General features: G+C 42.9%; 1 protein-coding gene across 19 annotated transcripts in view; it reads right to left on the reverse strand.

Annotated features, from left to right (window-relative positions):
• LOC105831941 (plasma membrane calcium-transporting ATPase 3) overlaps positions 1 to 27,200 on the reverse strand; it is a 94,830-nt gene that overhangs the window by 12,608 nt on the left and 55,022 nt on the right. For 8 of the 19 annotated variants that reach the window (XM_012672446.3, XM_036290063.1, XM_012672448.3 and 5 more), the window contains 2 exons: positions 24,321 to 24,389; positions 13,789 to 16,010 (listed from right to left, as the gene is read on the reverse strand). The exons of 2 other annotated variants lie outside the window; for them this stretch is intronic. In XM_012672446.3, the coding sequence (XP_012527900.1) occupies positions 15,477 to 16,010; positions 24,321 to 24,389 (603 nt within the window). In that variant the 3' untranslated portion in view covers positions 13,789 to 15,476. Of the gene's footprint in view, positions 1 to 5,467; positions 5,537 to 13,788; positions 16,011 to 18,413; positions 20,744 to 24,320; positions 24,390 to 27,200 lie in introns of those variants that run through there. 9 more of the 19 variants (XM_036290070.1, XM_036290069.1, XR_004964159.1 and 6 more) reach the window with 8 other exon arrangements.

The raw sequence follows: 27,200 nt of genomic DNA on the forward strand, positions 1-27,200 counted from the left end.
TTAAAACACATTGTTTTTAAATATAAAAAAATAAATAAATATTTCGTATCTTTAATTCCTTATGGTGTAAAATTATTTTACTGATACGATTCATTTTTCTTAAACATAGTAAACGGTACTCGATAAGTTAAGTTTTTCATTAGACGCGGCACATATACCGGAGTTACACCCTACACAAGTATATGCAACATTTATTTTCGGCAGTGAAAACGGTGACGTCACGAGAATTAGAGTCACGTTAAATCTTGCCGCTATTAAAAAAATCGAACGTGTGCTCTAAGCAGTGAAGTGCTGCCAGATTGAATCCGAGTCTCTTATTGTCATATCGAGGACAATCGTATCTGCTATTCGGCAAGATAATTCCTTATCGCCGGGGGATTCTGAATCTCCCTACCTTCAAGCGCATCGAGGGTGCTCGACTCACCGTTTCCTCCCGGCGCCGGTCCATCCCGCGGCGGTTTCATTTCCTACCTCGAGGTGGCACGTGAAAAACAAAACGCGCGCCTCCGACGCGACGTAAATCTGGCAACGTACGTCCGTGACGCCAGAGAGAAACAGGATGCACTCTGTATGGCGATTCTTCGTCGTCGACGTTTTCGTATTACGTGTACGTGGGAGAGAAAGAGAGAGAGAGAGGGGGGGGGGAAAAGACACAAACTATGTACAGCAAACCAGGCATCACAGCAGAAAGGAACCACATCAATCACGGCAAGCAGCGCGAGGAAGGTATCGAGCATCACAGCGAGTTAAGAGCAGCACGTTGAGACAGCCCGTACGGTGGCAGAGAAAACCCAAAGAAGAAAAAAAAAACAAGACTGGGAAAAAAGGGGGAGGGAGAAAGAAAAAAAAAGAGAAAAGGGTGCAGGATCGAGGCTGCGATCGAGCTTGCATGCATTCGCGTGCCCGGCAAACGTATCTCTCTTCGTTAGAGTGAGCTCGAAGCTTATACTGTTTCAGAGACGATTCTCCCGAAAGGAGTCGTCTCACCCACAGCGGGCCCAACAGCGGCGGGACGAGGACCGGGGGAGAGGGAGGGGGGAGTAAAAAAGGAACGAAACAACCCTCCTCGTTACCCTTCGCTTCCCTTCTTCCGTCCGTTCCTTCTCTTGCGTTACACCGATTTTAACGGGCACGCTGGTTTTTTTTTTTTTCTTTTTCCCAGGTAGATCGCCGACACACAACATTCAGATGAGGGATACTTACGCGACTTGCGGAGGCTGTCAATCATCGCCGCGGCGCGGCGACGCCGATGACGACGGCAGCGGCGGCGACGGCGGCGGCGGCGGCGACGACGGCGACCGGCGGCCCAGCTACGGACTCCCGAAGAGTGCACAGCTCGGACCCCAGGGGCCCTCGGCACGCGCGCGCGCGCGTGCCTCCGCCCTCGTGCTAAATGTCTGCTCTCTTTTCTTTTTTTTTTTTTCGTTTTGCGTTTTCTGGCTCGGAACAACAAGCACGCTACGCCAAGTAATGCGCACTGCCGGTTATACGTATCGCAATACGGACGACGACTCTCTCGACGGAAATAAAAGGGCGATGTGGTCGTTTTCGAGTGTCACAGGTGGACAGGTTTTCCAGAGCGGTCGAGGGAGGAATGGAAAAAGAGAGAAAGAAAAAGAAGGGAAAGAAGAATTTAAGAGGCGAGAGAAAGAGAACGAGCGGGACGGAGAAGGAAGACGGAAATGGACGGGGAGTAGAGAGTGGCGTTTTCCGGACGGGGTGTAATTTTAACTGTCGTATCTTCCGTTTTGGAATTCGTTTCTTCTCGGGTTGACTCGCCGTATATCCGGCAAAATACGTCGCCGTATTGTCGGCCCAATGACTCGCGAATATCAATTGCTCCAATTCCGCTCGTCGAACATACATGACATTTTTACTTGCTACGACAACAAAAAGAGAGAGACAAGCGAATCGATTGATTTTTGTCACCCTCGTTCTTTTTATTTCCGTATCTCTACTGTGCTTCGAGAGATAAGAATTTTATAGATCATAATCTAATTATGTAACGGTCGTAGCGTTACTAGAAAGTCGATTGAACGGCAGCATAATGACAAACGTGTACGTTCCATCGATCTTCGTCAAATGTCTGAGGATTCTCTAAAGGATAAAGGAGAGAGGATAACATACCGTAAATGGAAAAAATAACGGGGAGAATGTACGTAGGAAGAAGACACTCCGGTGAATAAGAAAAGAAAGAAATGCATAGGATGTTCGGAGAACCTCATTGCGATGAAATTCAATCGCCAATCATAATTCAGTTGTATTCATCGATTAATCAGGCCTGTTTTAATTTTGACAGTCGAAAGTTCACGAAGACTTTCCAACCTTACACGAAAAGAACAGTTATGCCGATGTGTAAAAAATTATCTATAAAATATGAAATATAACAACTTGTTGAAGCATCAAAATAATTATGAAGAACGTTCAAGCATAATAAAGATTACTGCCCAAAAGGTTTTGACGTTTAGCGATCAGTTTGAATCAGATCTCACACAATTATTTTGATGATCTAATAAAAAATTCTTTTCAGATCCTAGATAATTTTTTCCAGACGCTTCTACTGATAAAACCGTTCTTTTCGTGTAAGCTTGTTTTTATTGTCGCATTAGAACTTTTCTTCCTCACTTTCGCCAAGTTTCACACTTATTTCACTTAAAGTACAAAGAATATATAATACACTGAGGAAGAAAGTTAACCTGACTAAATTTTTCAATGTGACTAAATTTCGTCAAGTTCAATTATCTGTGTACATATTTAGGTTAAATGACGAAATTTAATTAAATGGAAAAATTTAATCAAGTTATTAACTCTTTTCCTCGGTGTAGTACGGCTATTAGGAGGAAAAAAAAAGACCTTTAACCATGACACAGGCTGTTTCATTGTCAGATCGCGTCACGATCGATTGGCTCGATATGGCGATGTAGAATTCAATCGCGTATCTATTCGCTGGATTAAGTCGAATCAGATTAAGTCGAGATCAAAAATTGAGACCGGCAAGTTCATCATTCGATGCTGCTCGCGGAGAAATGTTTCTGAAAACTCGTAAACGAATTTTTTTCTGTGTCTCCGCAGCATCGAAGTGATGAATTCAGCGAAACCAGGCCAGTTTTAACTTTCGATTGCAAATACATTTGTTTTTGCTAGGATACGCACGTTACGGAGAAATAACGTGATGCAATGTTATAATATAGACTGCGTGTAAGCAAGCAAAGGCAGCCGCGACAGTTTCGATTAGGGTTTCAATTCGCTTCGCTCAAATGTCTTATGTTTGATGAGGGGGGGGGGGGGATCGATTTTAATAAGGAAATTAATATCGGATAATATTGGAAAGCGCTCTACGCGACGAACAGGTGTCGTCGCTCGCGGCACAAGACAACGAAAGCAACGTGCAGGGTTCTCAGTCTCAGGCATCACGGATGCGATCACAAATAAAGGGATCGCAGCTACGCGCAACACAATGCAGCAACAATATATATATATATATATATATATATATATATATATATATATATATATATATGTATATCGCCGACGTATATCTGCATACACACGCATACGCACAGCTACACACTTAAACTGCAGCTAGACACGCCAAGCAACAATCAGTGGTGGAAGCAAACGTCACACGCATTTCTTCTTTTTTCTTCTTTGCAAACAGCGCCGCAGATTCGCGCCTCAGGTTCGCATCGCGCTCTGGCATCGCGTCTCTCTCATGCAAACGGTATAAATAAAGTGTATGTCACCGGTGTATCCCGGTGTGGAATTCGTGGTACTCGGCGTGATCGGCGCGCAAGGAGACCTAACGCAAGTCACATCCTAAATGCATGTTACCACTAAAACTAATCTCTTTGCCTTTCTAGCAGGTCCGCGAGCGTCTCTCGTCGGCTTTCACTCGACGCGGCGATTCCTCTTACGGGAAACTGGATGCAGCGGAAGAAGCGAGAAGGGGTGGGGCGGGGGGAGAAAAGAGGTCGTGACAGGGATCGAAACCGACGATTTTCGCGACGCGCGACAGGCGCACGCGAGGAAAAGTCGTTCCGCGTTTATTTGCAGCGCCTTAGCGAGAACCACCGATGCCAACTTGGATTCGCAACAGCCATCCCCGTAAACACAGCAACATTCCGTCCATTAGAACCTAGAGCCATTACTATTGGCTGTAGCCCCCTGATGGAGGGGATATTGCTGCGGTGAGGATGTTACGGGTCAAAGTTGGCATCGTTGCCGATATCGCCGAAGCTAACAGTCCGAGTGGTGTCGAACCCTGACAAACGATCCTCCGGGAAGCAGCGGGAATGGGGTGAAAGCAGAAGAGTGGAAATCAGATACAGACACACGACGAGTACACGATGTAAAGTCACGATAACACAGGATACCACCGAGTGCTACGGGGGTGGAGCGAATGACTGGGGGAGGAAAGTTAGAACAACAGAGTAGGAAGCGACGGACTTGTACCACCAGAGGGCTGACGCGATTCGGCGAAAAGCATTACTAGCTTGGTCTTAGTTAGCTAGTGTTATATAAAAAAAAAAAAAAAAAAAACATACGGAGAATCGTACGCTATTCTCCGTGCTCATCGCCCTCGTTCATCGGTTTCTTCTATCGGACAAAATGTTCCCTGCGTGAGATACCTCGCGCGAGGAATCTCGCGATTGGAGCGGCGTCTCTATGTAGGCGGCGGTAGCTCTCTAAGTGAGAAAAATAAATAAATAGAAAGAAATTAATATAAATATATGCCATATGCCAGCGAAAGCCCCTACAAGCAACAGCGCAGCGGCGCAGAGTACATGTATAGGCACGGAAACCGCTAATCCTTGCCGCGCTTCAAATATCGAACAAGCTTGGGACGTCAAGGATTAACACAGACATGTACCTTTCCTTCGTACTGGCGTCGAGGGCAGGAAAGGCTGCCCGGTCCAGTAGTACAAGCCGTAATATTATCCTATTGTAGAACAGTATAAAGTAGAAAGCGGGAAGTATACGTAGATAGATAAACAGAAAGATATCACAGTGGGAAAGAAGAGAAAAGAAGATAATATCCGGGGAAGGAGCGAGAAACGAAGGGGATGAAGAGAATGGGGCATAGTTTCAATTTCCAAGATTCGCCTTTAGGTACAAAGCGAATCTTACAAATTATCGACATGCCTCGTGCTCGGAATGTATATTTTATACAAAAGAGAGGAAACAAAGAAGAGTAAAACTGGGACGAATCGAGGTGAGAGAGAATAGGGAGGGGGAGGGAGAGGAGAGGAAAAGAGAGAGACGATCAATAGAATAAGAAGCGTGTAAAAGCGAAAGGGTCAAAAGACAGCTGCGAGCGAGCAAACGAGCGAGTGACACAGAGAGCGAAAAGGAAGAGATCGATACAGAAATAAGAAAGAAAGAAAGAAAGAGATAGAAGAAAGAGAAAGAGAGAGAGAGAGAGAGAGAAAATAAAAGAAAAGATAGAGCAAGAGAGAGGAGCGCTTACAGCTTGGTCTGTCGAACTCTTGCTGTAGGGTACCGGTATCAAACGTTCCTGCAACTCGCCACCTATCACCTTCAAGAGTAAAGGATAACATAATGGTTACAACAGGGTGGAACGATCGGATCGCGCGTAACCACTTCTTCAACCCTCAAGCGACAACACATTCGCTTCGATCGCGCTTCGTTCTTTTCCTCGAGGACGTGGACGCGCATTTTCAGCTCGAAACTCGAGTTGTATCGATTGTTAAAAGCAACATTGTCGCGTAAGAATTAAATTCTTTTCTCGAGAGGAAAGATGCCAGGATATGTATATAATGAAATGATTCAAGTATCTTGGCTCTCTTTCTCAATCTGCCTCTCTCTCACTTTCTCATGAATTGTTAATTCTTACGTCAATATTGCACGCGTGTCAATAATTTTTTTGTGAGATACACTAATTTGTTATCGAAAATAGCTCTAGAAATTTCAGAATCTTGTAATTTTTTATCCAAATAAATACATACATTGGTAAATGTACATTATTTTGATATTGTTGAAGTATTAGTCTTAACTGGTACAATGGAATAGATTTTGACAGATGGTCATTTTAAGATATTCTTTCAGAATCTTGAATAATAACATTAAATTACATTTTATATAATTTATCGTAAAGTATTAGGGCTGAATAAGGCCCACTTAATTTATTTTTTATAAAACTCTAGTAAAAATAGTTTTTAAAAATAGAATTTTATTAATTAGAGTTAAAAATTTAAGAGTTATTAGATAATTTTGTAAAAACTATATTTAATAGAATTTTTAAAGAATAAAATTAAGTGGGCTTTATCTAGTCCAGAGACACCTACAACAAATGTTAATACTACAAGCTACAAGATGTACAATTATGTTGGAAAGAAATATTTCGTGATTCAGAATAATATTCATAAATAATTACAAATAAAATGCATATATCACTTGAAAAAATTGGCGGTTTTGAAATTTATATCTAAAATTCCTCTTCACGAAAATATAAAATCATACAGTTTACGTATTTTATCATAAGCGATTTTCCTTTGTTCCGCATTTTCCGCGTCAATATCTTTCATCGTACCAATTAAGGGTACACAAACGCAAAGTCCTTGCTCGGTTTGTCTCTCACGCGGAACGCGAGCTTGAGGGTTAAGGGTGACACATTCTCGTTGGTTTGTCTCATTTGAAATGCTGATGTTTGCGCAAGTAATCAGTGTGGCTTGTGAGAGTAGTCGGATCTGATTGACTGTGGTGTCGCGTCTTCTCACCGGTGTTAGGACTCTCCTCGCTCGGAAACGCGTCATCAGTGAGACATCCCCGCGGTATTTCTAAAGGGCTTTTCCGTGAGAAATTCACGCGATTCGCAATTTTTAATTTTTACATGACACGAATTGGATTGCGTTGAGGTATCACAGGTCAATTATGCTGAGTGGCCTAATTTTTTTTCTCTTTTCTACGAATCGAACCGCGCGCATTGAATCCGTTCAACCGAAAGCTGAGTTGGAGCCGATTGCGCACTTGGGCAATAGCTTTCCATAAGAATCCTATTGTGATATTTTGTATTTCGATTGTGATATCACTGGTATGTGTTTAACAATTGATGAAACTGACTCCGTCATATAGTTATTAATCCAAGCTTCATCATTGATAAAAGTTCTTAAAAAAATAAAGAGATAGCAACAAAATTTGTAGACAATTTTATCTCTTAAAAAAAGGACTACATTTTATTTTGCGTGCCATTATAATTGCACGTAATTATCTTTCAAATAACAAGATGAGAGACAAATGTCAGATTATTATCGCATAAATCCCGATCGATCCAATCACCATCTCTCATTCACCTCTTTTCACCTAAATTACGCGCTATCTGACAGATTTGGACGGAAATACAGAGAGAAGATCGTCAACTCGGGATTAATTTTTAAACGTTTTAAATGTTCAGTGCAATTCGGCCTCGGTGATAAGGGATAAAGTATGAGCGAGAGTGCCGTGCCAAAGTGAATCAATGTACAAACAGACAAGCGTAGAGAGATATAGTCGGTACAGAGAGAGAAAGAGTCGGTATAAGTCCGTGAGGAGATGGAATTACGGAAGAAAAGAATGTGCACAAAGTTGGTTGTTGTTCAAAATGGAAGACGAGATCGGGACAATTTGTTCGTTGAATTACTCCATCGAAATTAGGCGACAGGATCCGCAATGATTGACGTTTGTTAAAATGCAATGTACATGTGAAATCATCTCGGTCCGACTTTCGTAAACGAGGTTACGTGCATTAATTCATATGTAAATATTAATAAATAATATATTAAATTATTCATAAATTCTTAAAATTGATTGGATTCGAAAAATCGTCAACATTACTTACAGTATAGTTCAATCTGTGAATGAAGTTTTAATCTGTTCCACTTTGCACTCGAAAATTAGAGAAGACAATAAGAAATAAACAACAGCAACAGTTCAATTTTGGAGACATTGCATTTCAATGAATTACAATAGGAAGCAACGAAGACATAGGAAATTATGGGGAAAAAAAACGTTTCTGTCGTTACTCATCATTGTGCATTAGACACATCAATGAGAGGCATCATCGAGAAGATCATGTGCGTATATACAGTAGTCATAGTGTAGTGTAGATTGAGAGAGAGAGAGAGAGAGAGAGATAGAAAGAGAAAATTAGTAGAGACATTATTGGGAATGTAAAGAGTAATAGAGATATCGCCGTTGGTTGATCGATCGAAGGCTCGACGTGGATCGCATTCGATTGCGGCGCTTTGTTGTATTTGCATCATATTGGCGGATCAACAATACATAGATCGCAAAGATTCGATATCTGTAGTTGCACGAAGAGTTCTATTCGCGAAACAAGACGCATCGTCGCACAAATTAATCGGACGAATACAAGAAGACGATTCGGAAATTCGATTTCTATCTCGATCGCGATACTTTTTCGATTGTTACATTTTCCAGCTGGCCTGAACGTCGAAAGCGGTCGATCGGAAAAGAGGAGCATGCGTCATCGGGAGACGTTATAAATGAATCATCGAAACGAAGGTGTTTCGACGATCGGACAGAAGGAAGATCGCAAGTACATCGAGGGTGGAAAAATAGGAGAAAGATGGAGCAAAAAGATGACTCGATAATCAGTTTGTGGATCATAAGAGACAGAAAAAAGAGAGACAAAGAGAGAGAGAGATTCAGCAACAAGCCAAGCATGGAAAAGATTTAGTATCGCTTTATTGACCATCATCGATCATTGTGCAGCTTTCTTGTTTTCGTGAATAAGTAAATTATGAGTCGAGAGAGAAAAAAGTTTTCGCGGGACCAGTGGCCTGCGGTCCCCCTACCCTCGCATACACACGTTTTATTCTCTTTCCCTTCTCTTCCGTTTTCTACCGATTCGCACTTTAGGAAAAAAAAACCACCGTATACTTTTTCCCCTCCTTTTTACTTCTCTTGTTCTTTAAAATCTCTTCTTTTAATCGGCGTCGCGCAGGAGAGATTAAAAGTGACTCGTATGATTTTACGGAGAATGCAGTTCAATGTACCTCGCTTGTTTTCCAGAAGCGGAGGGGGTGGTAAACGATAGTAGTACGAGAAAGGGGGAAGAGAAGGGAGAAAAGGGGGGATGAAGGAGAACGGGTGTGCAAGAGAGATCCGCAGATACCACCCTCTCCGCTGGTCTCCTTCTATCGGACTTGTTATTTGATTAACGTTGTCTTAAACTTTATTTTATATAACAATAATAATTAATAATAGTAATAATAATAATATATATTCCCTATGCATATCGTTAAATTGATATTCAACTATACATATTTATAATATATTATATATATATATATATATATCTGCTTTTAGAGTTCTTCGGTAACAGACTAATATAATAATGCATCGATATTAAAAACCAGGATGTCTTCTCTCGTTTGCTACAAATCGCGATATTCAATACACGGACCCACAGCCTGTGCGGACCTACTATGTATAATATGTTTTTTTTTTTTTTTTTTTTTTTTCAAGACGCGCGAGTGCCTTATCGCGAGCCGCGATATATGTACGGATTGCGCACGCTTCGCGCGCGAAGCGACGCCCAGCTGTGAATGAGATTCTTCATTATTATGTCGCACCGGCCGAAGGGAAGCCGAATATTGGCATATCGGGAGGTTCGCGGGATCTCGCGCCGGATCATACGGATCCGGCCTATCTATTCGAATACACAGATCGCGTCGCTTTGCGGCGCGTTTGGCTCTCGTGAGGCCCGTATTACGTTCGTCGCGAGTGATTCTTTTGTCGAATATTTCATATTCTCTTATTTTGCTTAATAAAATTGACAATTTTTTTCTCACGTTCTTTATCGTTTTTAACTCGATTGTATTCACTATCCGTAAACTACTGAATTGTATTTCAACGAGGACAATCGCAATAGAGCAAAGAATTTAGATAAGGAAAAAAATAAAATTAAAGTTTCACAAAATTTGGAAATCTCCAATCAAAAATTTGGAAACCGCAAAATCCGTCGGGACAAATTGTGTGAGAAACGCGCGCGACAAATTATGATCGTGCGAGAAGCGTAATACGGACGTTACGCGACTGCAAAAGCGAACGGGACTCTAGCTCGATGCTACTTGAAGTAATTGTGGAGTGGCATGCACCAGGATTCGATTTATGCACCCACGTTATAAGGACAACCCCCGCCGGGCGCAACCGAGAAAACAAACGTCTTTCCAATCCCGCTACCCGAAAGCGATGTCTTGCTGATTCCTCGCGGATTTCGACAATTCGAACTTTCACTTTTTTAATTTATTTTCACTTAATTTCATTTCCTCCTCCCTCAAATATATCACACACACGCAATCAATAGCGAATTCCATTACCAAACGATTCGATATTTGAATCTCGATGATACGATCGATAATCACGATCCAGCTCTCCCGATCGCTTCGAAATACCACTCTTGGCTTGGACCAATTGTGTCGCTGTAGCTTATGTTAAAAATTGTACTATACGGTGCGTAGTTCTTAAAACTTTCGATTTCATCGCGCGGATGACAATTGTCATAATCGGCCGGCTCGAGCTCGACGTCGATATCCAATGTCTGCCCAGCGGGGAGCCCTTACGTCACGTTTTTACGGAGGGGAATGGGGAAAAGAGAGGCAGCCGAGAACGTCGGTCGCAACCAGGAGAAGACCTAACGACTAAGTTTCTTTTTTTTTTCACAGCTCCTTCTAGTGCTTGTGTTTGCATCTCTTTTGTATCTCCATTTCATTTCTTCTCGACGACGGGTTAACGCGCTGGCAGTAGCAGACACATGTAAAGTCAACGACGATCAGTCGAAGAAAAAAATGTTTTTTTCGATTTGTCGAATTAAGTTACAAAAAGTAAAGGTGGACGGGAGGGGGGAGGGAGAAAGGAGAGACGAGAAAAAAAAGGATCCTCGGCAATCCCACGTTCCGTCTTCCGGCGATCGAACCTCGCGTATCTTGTCGATCCTCGAACGAGAGGCTGGAGAGAGGGACAGGGAGGGCCGGGGGAGAGATAGGGGATAACCGTGACAATCGTGACACGGCAACGGATAAATTTCCAACTTCAAAATGAACGGTGTTTCTGTAGTGGAATATCGTAAATTCAGCGGCGACGTCACCTTCGTCGTTGGAAAATCTCTTGCGCAGTTACAATTATTCTAGTGTCGATTTATCTCGTCGCACACGTGTGAAATAAATTACACTTGTAAAAAGTATCAATTTCCCCGCCCTTTGACTTCGACTCGTCTCCGAACGGGAACGGTCAAAGAGATGGAGAAAAACCGAGGAAAGGGGGATGCGCGAGATGAGATAAATGAAGCAACGTAGATACCGAGATCCGACGATTTAAGTACGTTTCCCTCGTCCTGAACGAAGGGTGATTCCCTCCACGCGCGGGAAAATGGAACGTGGAGAACCAGCGGGAATCGAGACCGACGTGGATGCCGTTGAGTCGAATTTTTTTCCGACGCTACGAGGGGCAGGAAAAATAATACATCTCGCGTCGTCGTACGCAACGATCGATAGGACAAAATAAATAGCGTCGGAACTTACTAGCCTAAACCGGGATTGTGCGTCGGTCTTCATTGTTCCACGGGGACCACGAAACTCATGCACGCGGTGGCGATTCCCTGGAATGCCGATCGACGGCGAATTTCGACGCGTTGGTTGCGCGGAAAGGACGATTTTGCCGAAATGTATGAAGAGAAATTTTGCCGGTTCTGAAAATAATTTTGTTAAATCATCAAGATAATTATAATAGAACGCTCGAGCTGATTGCTACACCATTAATCCTTTTCGCGGGCACTGCCCGTCACGCTCAAACGTGTTTTTAATTATTCGGATGATCCAAGAAAATTAATTTTTTTAATTCAAATCTAACTAATTTCCTTTTTTTGCACTTCATCAAAATCGTTCTTTTCGTGTGGGGGGATGGCGCGCTCGCAGTACGGGGGACAACCCTCGACTTTAAGTTTACTTACAAGATTCATAAATAAAATAGTGGAGCGCGCTCGCGCGCGCGACGAGTTGAGTAAAATTAAATAACTTACATTACAATATCGAGAGCGAGAATGCTCCTCCGTCTCTCCGTCCGTAACGACATCATCGTACGTCGTTGTTCATTCGCCGCTCGATCACACTCGACGCTGTCGCTCGGCGAAAGAACATTGGTAACGAAACGACCGTCCGTATGTATATATATATATATATATATATATATATATATATATATATATATATATATGTATGTATGTATAGGTCGCGGTCACACCATTAATTTCCTTCCTCATCGTATTAGCTAGACAGCACACTTTTCCTCTTACTTTTATTTTTCTCTTTTTGTTTTCACTCGAACGAGAAAGTGGGGACGGGATTCTCTGTCAGACGACGATTCCCAACGCTCTGAGCCCTCGCGATTCGTCTCGAGCAGTCGAGAGAGAAAGAGAGAAAGAAAGAAAGAGAAAGAGAAAGGAAAAAAAAAGAAATTGGGCCCTATATCCGCCAGGATATCACCCAGGTAGTATTCGGTTCTTCGAGACAGACAAGAGAAGGCATAGATAAGAGAAAGAGACAGTGAGGGAGATGAATAAATGCTTGAAGGACATAAAATAAAAGAGGACTCGAAGCGGGGCCGGATGTATCGTGAAGCGGGCTATTCAAATCACGCTTTTAGATAAACATATTTTCATTGATAAAATTAAATTGAATTAAAGAAAGCTACTCCTCTTTAAAATATTTGTTTTTCAATGGTGCATTTAGAAGCTACAAAATTGAAAAGTAATTTAAAATAAAAATTAATACAGTTCTAAGCTTAAGAAATTTTAAAATTAATGAAGAGTTAGAAATTTCTAAGTTAATTTATAAGTTTAAAGAAAGACAGAAAAACAGAATAGATTTTACATAAGCATGAACTGCGATTAAAATTAATTTTTTGTTCAAAATTCAATGAACTTAATAAATTTTATTCAAAGACTAAGGTTTCTCGTTCGGTTTCAGCTTTCAGTTTTCTTAGTCTAATTTTTATTTATAATCATAATTTTTTTCTGCACATGAGAGAACCAGCGACACATGGAACCAGGCCCGCTCACAAGAGTAACGATGAAGTCGTGAAGATAAAAGAGATCGAGGCGTGATGATGAAGATGTAAGTACATTCAGCCTCGAGTCGCGTATACGCGAGAGGATTCTGTGGTAAATGGACCTTCTCGAGTACCTTTCGATTGTCGATCGCGATTGTCGAGCGATTACAACGTCGCTCGAGAGCGGCGCCGAAACGCGCGTTCTTTATTCCCCCAAGCAGAGGCGGAAGATACATATAAGTTTTTGCTTCTTTGTTAGTTGCACTCGCAAAGGGCAGTTAGAAAGTGTAAGTTCGCGAGGAGATTTATTCTTGTCGAGGTAGATTATCGTCGGTGGCGTCATTGTCGTTCTCGATGACCCATCGGTCACGCGGTCGCGCAAGTCATCGAACAAACAGACACATCCACATTCAATCTCAAACAGGCAAGCAAAACGAGTGACAGGTGATCTCTGCTGACCGTCAAATTGGCGAACGCTCAGGTAAGAAGATTTCTCCATTCCTCCAAAAAAGAAATACTTTATACCAATCGATTTTTCGGACGCTAAATATTTTTTTCATCAGACAATTAAAAAAATATTTTATTTTATACAATCTACAGCATATATCTAAATATATATATATATATAATATAATTTTTTAATAATTTTTTAATAATAAATATTTACTGTTCAACAAAAAGTAGATTTTTGTCGAGAAAAAACAAAGAAAAGATATAAATTTATTTTCTAGAATTTTTCTGCTGTAAAAAAAAATTAATATGCAAAGTCTTAAGTAGCGTCAACTGTTAATCATTTCATCACCAATTATTGGTCAGTAGTAAGATAGGTAGATAGGTAAGTAAATAAGTAAACGGTTGTACGAGGTCGGTTGATAAGCGGACAAGCACTTAAGCGCCGTCTACGTTTGTCAAGTATACGGATAAAATACTATTTTCATGTACGAGCATCGTCATACAATCGTCATTCTTCCGAGATAATCGATTTAGTTGTTTATAAATTAATATCAGACTCTACTCGGGCTGCGACAGCTTGCTGTTTATTACCGGTTCGGCGAAACGTACAAAAGTTTTAATCTAGAAAAAAACTTTCCACAAAAAAGAATTTAAAAAATATCCCGTTAATATCTTGGCGGCATTTAAAAATATTTTTCTACTTAACACTACTTGAGAATATGCTCTTATTCTAATTGCTCTAAAAATCCGCTAAAATCCTCAAAAAATCAACGCACGAAGTAATAAAAAAAAACCCTAATTAATTGTTACGGAGTAAATAATTAATTAACATTAATTAACGTCATTTTCGGGAATGTTTGAGAGTATTGTTACACAAGCTGTGCGGCAACATTGACATCTAGCAATTAGATTCTGTTTTCACTTCTTTTCTCACAGCTCATACAAAGTCGCAGCCCGTATGTCTTCGTTGTTCAACGAACGACGAACTCCTCAGTACGCTATTTTAGAGTAATGCGAAAATAGTACTTTTACCCGTTGAACACAGAGTCGGGGTACGGGAAAGAAGCGGTAGAAAGCGGGACCCCTGTATATCATCTGATGTGTATAGCCCATGCACGAGAACGTGTCATTCGCAAATCAACGTGACATCCGGCGGAGTGAAATCTCCCCGGATTTTTAACAATCTTTCCTTGCTTTTTCTTTTACTTCCCCGATCACGTCTCGTGTCTTCGCCTTAAGTACAGGTACATACAGACTTGATTTCAGTAAGAATTCGCGATTTGCGAATGTCGCGTTTTGTTCGTGTGTGTAGGCATATCCTCCATATCGGCGCGTTTCGACCACTTTGAGATCAGATCAGGTCCATCGTCCCTGTTGAGCGAGTGATAAAAAGTTTGTCGGAGGAATGAAAAGGAACAATGAAAGAGAAAGAGAAAGAGAAAGAGAGAGAAAGAATCAAAGATAGAACTAGAATAGAGACCGTAACGAGCAAAAAGATCGTTCGGTAAGTACGCTCTCGGAATAAAGAGGTGAAAATAATGACATTTCTTAAAGTAGAAAAACAGAAGAGGGAGCGAGAGTGTGTCCATATCGTTTTCGTGGACGATGTACCGCTCTCACTTTACTGATCGAATGAGACGAAATCGTGCGGGATCGAGCGAGATCTCGCGAAGCACACGAAGGCAAGAGTTTACAGGGACAGAATATGTACAAGTCCCTCTACATAGTAGAGGAAGAAGAATGACAGGGGAAAAAGGGGGATGGAGATAAAAATGAAATAAGGTATCAACTTAAAGGACGGACAGATAAAAGTAAGAAAACGGCAAAAGGGACAAAATTAAATGACAAAGCACTGGGGTCGCGAATCGACAACGGTAAAAAAAAGAAAAATACAGAGGGGGAGGGGGGAGATGGAAGGGGATGGAATGAGACGATACACAGAGAAAGAGAGTAGTCTTTTAGATGCTGGTCTCGTGCACGAGCTTGGTCAGCTCCGGTAGAACCAAGTTGTTGGAACTCAGAAGGGAATTGCCGGTGCTGTCTCTATTGCTGCTCATTGGCGCCATGTGGTTGGGGCTCAGGGGCTGAGTAAGGGGCACGTTACTAGAGGGGGATCTATTGTCGGTAATGGTATTAGTGATGGTGTAATGATGATTGTACGCGTTGGTCGGCCCGGTCACGCTCAGCAACAACGGCGAGGCGGGGCTGTTGAGGGACTGTTGCATCCTGGAGGATCCTCTGTAGTTTGTCTCGTAATCCTGACTCATCGGCTCGGCACTCCTATTAGAGGACTTGTTGTAGGCGGCGCTCTGCGCGGTGGTGGTGGTGGTGGTGTTTGTCGGGTCTTCGTCAATGTATGTGAAGTCAGAGAGTGGTCGGGGCCCGGTGTGGCTGCGTGAACTGCGCATACTGTGTAAGCTGTGTAAACTATGGACAGAGCGACGCTCCTCCAGATCTTCCAGAGTCGACTTGAACGCTCTGATTACTCGAAGCTGCAAAAACAGGGAAGGACGTTCTATCAGGAAGCGAGGAGGCAAGCCAGCAACACACAAGCACGCCGTATATTCGTTTTTTTTTCGCGCAGAGGTGTGTTACGGTTGTATCCCCCTTTAACTTTTTATTGAGTGTCCCCTGAGTGTCGGCGTACTCTGGTCTTGTCGTTGTTCTGGTAGCTGTAGTCATGTTTTTTTTTTTTTATAATTACATAAATACGTTTTTACTTTTTTGTTTTAATTTTTGCTTTTTCTTTTCAACAATCGCGAATGTTTATCTCTCCTTTTTGTCCGTGACGTGAGTTTCTTCGCCTGTCGACTTGGTTGCATTTCACCCGAATTCGTGAGCTTATACGACGGGGGTAAACTGAGCTAAACAGGAGGGGGGACATTGTTACAATACATCGAGGGAGAGAGCGGGGGTTTTCGATTCCCTCACAATATCGCTGTACCACCGAGTAGTGCAAGCTTGTTACGGGCTCAGTTATCGCCATTGCATGCGCAATCTACGTCAAATTTATGCGTACCTACCTACCACACGACGATTTGTGGGGTTTCGTGATGGAGTGATCACCGGATCGGGGACCAATACGACCGAATGCGGACGATGCGCGGACGTCTTCGCAGATGAGAGAGCCTCCCTTCATCGGACGAAGGTACTAGGGATGCTGATAACATCATCCCTTGCGATCTAGGATTGGCCGAGAGCGATCGCGAACGAGAACAAAGCTACTATTGCGCTATAGTAAACGACGAACGGGAAGAAAGGTTCAAAAGGAAAGTGACTTTCGGTCTATGCTAACGTTCAATTTTAACAATATCGGTGATAATATTTGTTACTAGGGTTAATTCTAATTTATAATGCCAGAATGCAATCAATCACTCCAACTCAATTTAAAATCAAGTCAGTGAAGATTTTAAATAGAATAAAATAATGGGGTATTCGTTAAAATACTTTTTGGTGAATCACACTATATTTTTAGAAAATTATCGTTCTTACCTTTCGTCGTTTACTTGACGTTACTATATAGTAGTCGAAAAAGTACATAATGAAAATGATTGAAATTATTGTGTGCAAAATATAATCTAGTACAAATCATATAACTTTTTCTCTATAATATCGAGATGTGTATTAGTAGCTGCATTTCGCATTCAACAATTTAAAAATACGATTTCTTTAATAATAAATAATGTCTTATTTATTATTATTAAAAATCTGAATGACGACAATATTAATCGAGTAATAAAAAAATTTTTAGAATGAACAGCTTTCTTCTTCTCATCAGTGATCGCTCCACGTGATTCGGCGCCAAAGGGAAACGAGCAGAACTTCGCGACTACATGGGGATGTCAACGCGGGGTCCAAATCGGTTTCGTAATAGTTACCCAATTAGGAATGGTCCGCAACAGTCCTGAACCGTGCGCGAGCGAGTCTGCCGAAGCATTCGCACGCTTGTAACCGCTCCTCTACGGCTTGGAGTGTCAACAGAGTAATATAATAAGGGTAAGATAGAAGCTTTAGATAGAGACAGACATAGTGTGATTGGTGATGTTGGTGTAGTACGAATAACAGTTAAAGTGAAAGCGAAGGAGCACTAACGGAGATTAAGATATAATGCACGTTCGTGATAAAGAGACAGAGGTGGGTCAGTTGCTTCTCCTACGTATAAGTCTTCGCGGCGCCAGTAATAATAATAGTAGTAGTAGTAATAGTAGTAGTAGTAGTAGTGGTGATAGTAGTAGTAGTAGTAGTAGTAGTAGTAGTAATAGTAGTAGTAGTAGTAGTGGTGGTGATAACAGTAATAATAGTATTAATATTATTATTATTAGTAGTAGTAGTGATAGTAGTAGTAGTAGTAGTAATAGTAGTTTCACGCATGATAACCAATCTCGACACACTATGTGCGGTTTCAACACTTAATGTTTCTCTACGTAACTACGCAAGTCTCATACGCTGTGATCAGACATGTTCTCTTGCTAAAGATTCGGAGAGACGATTCAGAATCAGGGGTTGAAACGGTCTCTCGTCATTTTGCAGTAGAGGTTTCGTGTCTAAAACATTCGAGTGTTCGCGCGAGAGAGAGGGGGGGGGATTTGCAGTCAAGGCCAGATCTCGGAGACAGGGACATTCGAGGGAACGAAAAAAGCTCCATTCGAGGAAACAGAACGTGGGAAGTTAGAATGCAAAAAGAAACGCGAGTAATCCCAGCGAGATTATTATTTGGATTTGTTTATTGAATGAGTCGAAAAGATCCTCCCTTCCCGCGCATCTGCCTCGAATCCGCTCGATCTGGCTCTGACTTCTCCAACGCTCGATGCGCGAAGAAGGGTCTCTCTTCTCGCGATCGGAGTCGCGAATAAATGCATGCCGACAATCGCGCTTTGTTTGCTCGATTGAGATTCTTTTTTTTTTTTTTCGTTCTTATCATAACAACACAAATCACATAGCGTAACGGTGTTAAACCCTCTAATTGGCACTCGGTACGAAACAACATACGGCGGTGTTAGACCTCGGGCAAACAGTAAATAAAGTCGATGCATAAGTTGACCAACCGTGCACACGCACACTCACACACACACATTACAAAGAGGAGGGGAGATGATGGGAAAATATAATTCAGATGCGATGACGGTTATCCCCTTCAACGGCAAAGCTAAGAATGCGGCTCTGATATCTAAAAATGTAACCTCTACTAATATTTTCTGTATTCCCCAGAACAATTTATACGAAACAAGTATCAAACCGATTGAGAATAAGCTAAGTTTTTACTAAACCAAGAAAAAAGTCACGTGAGAACAAAATTACATGAATATCTTCAAGAAGGACGCGCACGTCACATGGACCTTTTTGCAGCTCAGATTGGTCAGTCGATCTGGAAAGGAAACTTTGAGCGCGAATGATCCAGGTATGAATGTCGAGTAATAATACATAAATAAAGCACGCGGATCGTCGGAACAGGCTGCGGTCAATTTCGCTAATGGCTCGACGTGGCTCGACTCGTGAGATAGACATACGGGATCCTCGTAAAGCGGGATTGCCCTCCTAAGAGAAGCGCACGTGTACCGTGTTTGACGCGATTATACGCGAGACTCGTGTTCTACAGAAATGGATCTTGGGATCAAGGCCACGTGGAAAGGAGGACAGTGCGCACGATGCAGCAATGCTACTTTATTCAAAAAAGTTCTGCAACCCTTCTTTCCTACTTTAATAACACACAGCACACACCATCGAGATCTACGGCACGTTACCTCAGTTCACTCGAGGAGGGTTACTACGAACATCGACCATCGATCTAGAAAAAAGTCAAAGTCGACGCACAAGTTCCTGACGTTCCTGGTCGCGTCGAGAGAAAGAGAAAGATTGATCAATGATTACAGTAAACGGATGGAGAAAGCGGTTTTCGTGAGATGTCGCTAGATATGTTTCAAGGGAGGAAAGGGCAGCAGGGCAAGCCTTTTAGCGTCGTCACTCGCGCGTTGATGAAAATTGACGATGATTTAGCATGATCTATCGTATCCACGAGCAAACGGACCAACAGATGAACTGATGACACTACTTGAAAAAAAGAAGTTTAAAAAAAAAAGAAGAAAAATGTATGGTCAGTCGTGTAAGAAAGTGTATGAGTGACGACCGCTCTCGATGTGTGTCCGCGTGATGAAACCATCGCGTCCAAAGTTACACACGCATACACACGCACACACACAAAAAGGGAAAACGAACGAGAGGGGGTGTGAGAGGGACGGAGAGGAGGAGAATATAGAAACACACACGGCACACTCAGACACTATGCTACTGAGAAAAAAGAAAGCGCGGGCGGGCCGGTGGAACCGCCGAGCAATATCGCGGCTCCCCCCAACGGACGGGGGAGGGCTCACCGGCCGTAACCCGCACCCTCCCTGGCTACACAAAGAAAACACATTAGTGTGTGACGTAACACACCTTCATTCGATGTGAAATAATAATCCGTGCAACTTTCGAATCGTCGCCGTCGTGACATCGTCGCCACGACGAGCCTCCTCCTCATCGTCATCGTTGTCATCATCGATCGTCATTTATTATTTTTTTTTTTTTTATAATAACATCAATCGGAGTCGGGCTCCGTCTAGTTACGTCTAGCATCAGTTTCTAGGACCGATCTTTCTCCGCGCGGGGTGGGGGAGGAGAGCCGGAAAAGAGCGTCTCTCTAGAGCCTCGGGGAGCTGAACTCGCCCGCGGCGCCCGGCGAGATATTAAAATATTATATCGGACATATAATATTCGAATATTGGGACGAGTCGCGCGCCTACTGGTGAAGGCCCTCGTTCTCGTTCGCATCTGGCGGCGCATCGGGCGACCCGCGGCCCGAGGGCGCTCGAGAACGCTCAAAATGCCAAAAGGAAAAACAAACCACACAACTTCCGACTCTCGCAGAGAGAGAGAGAGGGGGGGAGGAAGGGAGAGATCAAGACGGCGAAACGCTTCCATCGTGCACGCACCATCATGTGTGTGTTACGGATCCGTCGTGTATGACGATATTATATAATGTAGTAGAGGTAAAAAAAAAAGTATAATATATGCGTACACGCGTACTGGCGGGTTGTTTGATGATTATAACAACGTATTATGTGTAGTACGGCAGGCGATCATCTACATGAGCTACGTACTTGTTTGTACTCTCCGACAGGATAAGTGTGGCGGCGGGCAAAACGCTGCCGCCCCGTTATACCTCAGTCTCTCGAATGGGTTCCGCTGGCTAACAAACCATAAATTATAACCATCAGTTTCCTTCGGCACTCGCTTCCTTTTTTTCACATCTTTCGCTAATAAAAAACACTACTTTTTTTCTTTCAGCGCGCACAACTAGCAGCTCCTTTTTTTTTAATCATTTCAGCCCGCGGATTGCATCGGCGTTCACTAATGATCATCTCCATCGCGTTTTCTCCATTTTCGTCTCTAGTTATTTTGTATGGTGTGTGTGTGTGTGTGTGTGTGTGTGTGTGTGTGTGTGTGTGTGTGTGTCATGTATGTGTGTACATGGGTGCGCGTGCGTGTATGTGTGAGAGTGATAGAGTAAAATGTTGCGTGAGTGGAGTTGTTTTCTTGTTTCTTTTCCCTCCTGTGCGTGTACCGCACACGTGTCGACGAAAGCAGATTGCCACGTGGCGCGCGGATCTCTCTCATTTCTTAGCGTTTTTTTTTTTCATCGCTTCTCACCGCTGCAAAAATCTCCTACGGAGACAGAGAAAAAGGCAATTTTTCCCCCTCTCGAGCGAGAGGGAGAGAAAGAGAGAGAAAGTGAGAGAGCGAAAGAAAGAGAAAGAGAGCGAGAATTTCGAATGAGAGATCGAAAAAGGAGAACCGAACGCGACTGAAGTCGTGGAACACGTCGTCGTCGTCATCGTCATCGCGATTCGAGTGTCGCATCGTTCGAAGAACGAGTGAAAAAGGACAACCATTAGTCAGACACCGTCTCCCGTTTGAATGGCGAAAGTTCGGAAAGTACGAAGTCTGCGCCGATTCTTTTTTTTTTTTTTTTTGTTAACATCTCGAAACTATCATCGTATCGACAATCTACTCTCGCGAAATCAATGAAACTCATCGAGCCTAAAACCTAATTGACAAATTTTTTTCTCTCCGAATCGAGTGACACTCTCATCCGAGAACGCACGGAACACCAAGATTCTATGTCCACCTCCATCGGCTCCAGTCGTCCGAGCGAGATTATGTATCGAATCGGAAAGAGAGAAAGAGAGAGAGAAAGTCAATCGGAATTGAAAAATTTTGAGAAACGCAGATACGCGCGTGCTTTTGATCGCGCGGTCTTTCGTTTTTTTTTTTTCGTTCTTCTTTTTTTAAACCACGGATTCGAGTACAGCGAAGGGGTTAGAGAGAAATTTCGATGTAACCGTCCGTGGAGGGATGTCAGCGAGGAGAAAGTCAACTGTGTGAGACTCGATGAACGAACGCGCGGATGTGCCGATAATTCGAGAAACGCGCGATCGGGCGCGCGCAACTCTCTCGCCGTTTTTAGAGAGAGAAAAAGAGAGAGAGAAAAAAAAAACATTCCTTTAGCGGAGCGTTTGCGCGGTCATTTCGGTGTCCGAGCGAGTGTTTCTCGATGTCCTCGCATCGGTACAGAACGCACAATGCAATATATATTGAATATACAGATATATATATACATACACACTGTGCACGTTAATAAGAGACGCACAATTAATATAAAAAAAAATACATGTCCACACGCGCGCACATCGATATCACAACGGTACGGTAATAACATCGTACATCACGTGTTAATCATCACAGCAATGCTCACACTGCAGTAATTAAAAAAAAAAAAACAAAAAACGAAAGAAATAAGAGAAAGAAAGAAAAAGACAACAGGGAAGCGAATGTACACGGCGCGTGTGTAGAAAAGGTGCCGGCCGACCCGAGCGAGTCGTACGCCGGAAATGAGAGGAAAATAAAAGATGTAAAAAAAAAAACGATGCTCACACAAGAAAGCGAACACAGATCCAAAAAAAAAAGAGAAGACTTGTTCCAGTGTGATTTTGGCCGTTCCTTGGAACGTTAGTTAACGTCAACCGTGGCTCAACTGACCGCCTCCTCCGTCTTCTCTGCCAGGAAGACGAAACCGGAGATAAAGGAAGTAGAAAAAAACCTGCAGGTAGAATCATCACAGATATCCGATTCCGGGAATCGAACCGAAACCTCAGTCAACTTAACTAACATTTCAGCGGAACAGCGGCTCCTGCATCGAGGAAACGGGTAGCACACACCGCAGTTAGCGCCGTACATCTCTGATCACGTCACTTCGAAAGCCGCGCGGCTCGCAGCTTGACCATTCGATTTCAGTCAGCTGACGAGCGTCTCCGAACGCGCGCGCGCAAAAAAAAATACAAAATAAAGAAGAGAGAGAGAGAGAGAGAGAGAGATAGAAAGAAAGAAGGAAAAAAGAACGCACACATACACGTACATGCAACACCTTAGAGGAAGTGAGCGGAAAAGAAAGAAAGAAGGGGGGAAAAAGAGCGAGAACATGAGCGGAAAAAAGAAACAAAGGGGAAAAGGGGAGAGGTGTAGAGGAGAAATAGAACGAAAAGATACGCAAGAAAGAAGAAAAGTGACACAAGTAAGTGATGTGAGAGAGACAATCGGGAGAAGCGTATGACGGCAGCCAAAACGGTCGTAATCGTGGTGTATATCCATCGAACGTCGAAGCCATCAACGTGTCTCTCGCGGCAACATAACAACAATAATAGGCCAGTGATGGTACCTGGCCACGTGGGTAGTGGCCGGCCGTTTTTTTTTTCTTTTTTTCTTTTTCTTCATGGTTGTCACACGCGTGAACGGGAGCGTATCTCTACCTCCATGCGCCCCATTAGCGTTGATCTCGCTTGACGGAGGCACACAGAGGACGGAGGAGTTGGTGTGACATCGGGAGAAGCGATATACGATCGGATCGTATACGTGCGATCGTATTACGCGACATAGGATCCACAGAGAATGAGAGAGAGAGAGAGAGAGAGAGAGAGAGAGAGAAAAGAGAAAGAGGTAAAGGTGCGGTATGATACAGAAAGAAAAAGAAGAAAAAAAAAGAGAGACAACAGGAGCGATATAATTAGCTGCCGCAGTGACAATAATCATGGCAATGCAAATTGCTCGACGTCGATATATATATACTGGCTGCCGGTTTTACTGGTTTTCTTTTTTTTTTCTTTTTTAGTTTGTGGAGGATAGTTTAGAATCAACCACAAAGACGGGTGTCGCATGTAATAATATATATATGTATATATATATATATATAATAAGCACACGGGCGAAAAATATATTAATCGAAACTCGCAGTCCGCAAGCACTTACTTGTTAAACAAAATGCAGACATTGTGAGACGTGTGTAGAGAGATAGATAAGTAGTAATAGTAGTAGTTGTAGTTGTAATAGCTGTAGTAGTAATAATAGTAGTAGTAGTAGTAGTAGTAGTAATAGTAGTAGAGTAGTAGAGTAGTAGTAGTAGTAGTAGTAGTAGTAGTAGTAGAGTAGTAGTAATAGTAGAGAAAGATAGAGATAGAGAGAGAGAGAACACAAAAGGCAAACTGAAAAGGTCTGCTTGTAGGAAATCATAGTACATGGTACATATCGATCAAAAAAGTGTTCGCAAAAAAAATTAGAATATATATCAGAGAAAGAGAGAGAGAGGAACCAAAGAAAGACGATGAAAATATATACGTATAGATAAATATAGAGAGAAACGGTTAATCAGATTATTATTTAACACGGTCAAACAATGATCAAACTTGCGGATGATAGTGGACTTGCGGACTAACCATGTAGTAATCCTGAGAAGGGGATCTGCCTGTCACAGATACATTCTGCACCAGAGTTCTATTGCTCGTCTGAAAGTAGGTGACACATCCAGTTTTACATCATTAGCTTCACGTGACATTCCATGGTAATTGTATTTTTTTTTTGTTTCTTTTCTTGTCCTATCTCTTTTCTGTCTTTCTTAATCGTCTGTTCGATTTTTCCCGTTCTGTGTTATTTTTTTTTTTTTTGTTTCTATTCTGTTCTCTTTCGGTTTTTTACAAGCCGTTCTAACGTTAATAACGTGTGCTTCTCAGTGATATTAAACACTTAACGACCGTTGACTGTGCGAGACAGACGAAGTTGTATACAGAGAAAAAAGGGGGAAGAGAATGTAAAGAGAATAGAAAGTACGTATATAGTGTAACTATATATAATATATATAAAAGTAGAGAAAATTGGTAGAGAGACAGACAGAGAGAGAGAAAGGAAATATACGTATTCGCCGCGAGTTTCTTCTAAGACGGACTTAGAATTTCTTACGTACGTTGTGTGCAACTCGTGCATCCGTTCTACGTTATTTTTTTTTTTCTTTTCTAATCGTATCGTGACCGGCTGTAACGGAGCTGAAACGGACCGGCGACAGTCAGTTTTCTTATGTCACGTCACAGCCCGAGCCACCAAAGTGATTGACAGTTATTTAAACAGATAGACAGAATATACTTGACATTACTGTAGTAAAAAAAAGTTCGCTGCGCAATCATCGTATGTAGAGTGAGTTATAATCGGGTGTTTCGGGGATTCTTCGACGAGAAACGGACCGCAATCGGTTTACATCTTGGCTCACGCTACAGCTATGGACTGCGACCGCCTCGCGACTGCAAAATACCGATCGCGGATTAATAAAACACGTAAAATGCGTGGGAGGGGAAGGGGGAAAACGACTTTCATCGAATCTTGCGGTTCGACATTGACGTAGGAGCGCGTCGCGTACGGACGCATTCCGTCTTCTCCATTCGGCACCGTCTGCTTTAACTTCTGCGAGGCAGAGTAGAGCCTTCCGCTTCAACGTAAAATCGATATAGAGGAATAGCGGGCGGCTAAGGCGGCTAAGGACAATAGGCGAAGTGGATGAATCTTTTACGCGTATCGTTCTTGAACCGCGCAACAACGAAAGTTTCATTTCGCCGGCTAATTATGAGTAACCGTAGGCGACGGATTTAGATATGTTACGTACGAGAGGGTGGAAAAAGGGGGTGAGGAGGCTTACCCCCTACACTTATGTACGCGAGTGTATTTTCTCGCGCGCGCGATTACGTAAGAGCCACTCGTTTTAACTGACGCGGGTGAGGAAAATCGTACGGCGGGGTCGGTGTGTAAAGACCGTTCTTTGCGTGAGAGAAAGTTTGGCGAAGAAAGTTTACCACGAGGTGCCTACACGTGGGTCGATTTAATATCCTGCTTAACGTCACTCGAGTATCCAGAGAACGGTGCTTCAGAACGGAGAGTGAGAAAGAGAGAGAAAAAGAGAGAAAGAGAGAGAGAAAGAGAGAGTATACTTTGCGAGACAATAGTTTGGAAAGAGGGGGGGGGGGGGGCGCGAAAGTAGCAGTCCCGAATTCGTCGATCGGCGAAACGTAGACATCGATCACTGGACTCAGAGAAGAGTGGTGCAAATACACACACACACTTTCGGGGGTGTTCCGGACGTGCCGCCCTCCCGGCCAGGGGAAGGGACGGCGAGTGTTTTTCTGACACGTAATCTCACAAGGACTAAAGGGGTGTATATAAAGAGCGTATATAATGGGAAAGGGAAGAAATCGAATGTGAAAGATGGGGAGGAGAGAACGAGAGGGAGCAGAGTAACAGAGAGAAAGAGAGTGAGAGAGTATATAGAAAGAAAGAGAGAAAGAGAGATTGGTTGAGGACTGCGTGGACCACTGCTAAGTTGGTTCTGGCTGTCTGTGGAGAGCTACTGTGGAGATGCAAGCTGTATACGGGATAAGAACGTATATATATATAATATATATATATGTAAATATATGTATGTACGCGCAAATTGTGTAAAATATATATGGTGCTCAGGTCGAAAGCTCGTCGACGCCAGGAAGTAGTATCAGGAAAACTCGACTCAAATCGCAATGATGCTGGGTGATTCTGTTCTCCCTACGCATTGGTCACGACACTCGCGATCTTCTCTGGAGGGGAAATATGGGAGAGTACCGCGGTATCGCGGGAGAGCCGGGACAAGGCGCGGGCTTGGTTTTGATTTGCATGGCAAATAATGTAAATCGAAACAACCGAGTCTCTACACCGTTTTACGAATCCCAATCTTCCCTCTGGTTCACCGAGACATGGAGTATTGTCGATTAACTCTCGTTCGATCTGAAGACACGCAGAAAAGAATGCGTTATCGACAAATCTCGTACCATCTTGAGAGAAGGATGGCACGGATGTTGAAGGATGGAGGAGGGGAGAATCTCTTCCGTATCTTCGAATCTAGGAGAATTACGTCCGTAGGTTTACCTCGATCATTTCCCGATTTTCCATGCAAATCCTGCGGATAAAGAGATCACACGTCTGGTCCCAACTGTCCCCTATCCCACGTCTCTGATACTCGCGTATACGGGGGGGGGGAGCTGAGGGGGCGGGGAGATATACGGGCGGAAAACAAGCACTAATCCGTGCGTTTTACTACGGCAGGTCTCTATGTGTGGTATTATGTGTACATGTGCGTCAACCCTATCAGTGCGTCGTTCTCGTCGAAGAGTCGTGCATGCGCGATCAGTGACGCTGGTCGAGTCGTAACGAGTTCAGGTAAAACGTTCTCTTTTTTTTTCTCTTTTTTTTACTCGCGTTATCGTCTCTTGTCTGCCGTTTCTCTACGTTTCGGTCCTGTCACC

Source organism: Monomorium pharaonis, chromosome 7 (genome assembly GCF_013373865.1).
Source record: "Monomorium pharaonis isolate MP-MQ-018 chromosome 7, ASM1337386v2, whole genome shotgun sequence".
NCBI lineage: Eukaryota > Metazoa > Arthropoda > Insecta > Hymenoptera > Formicidae > Monomorium > Monomorium pharaonis.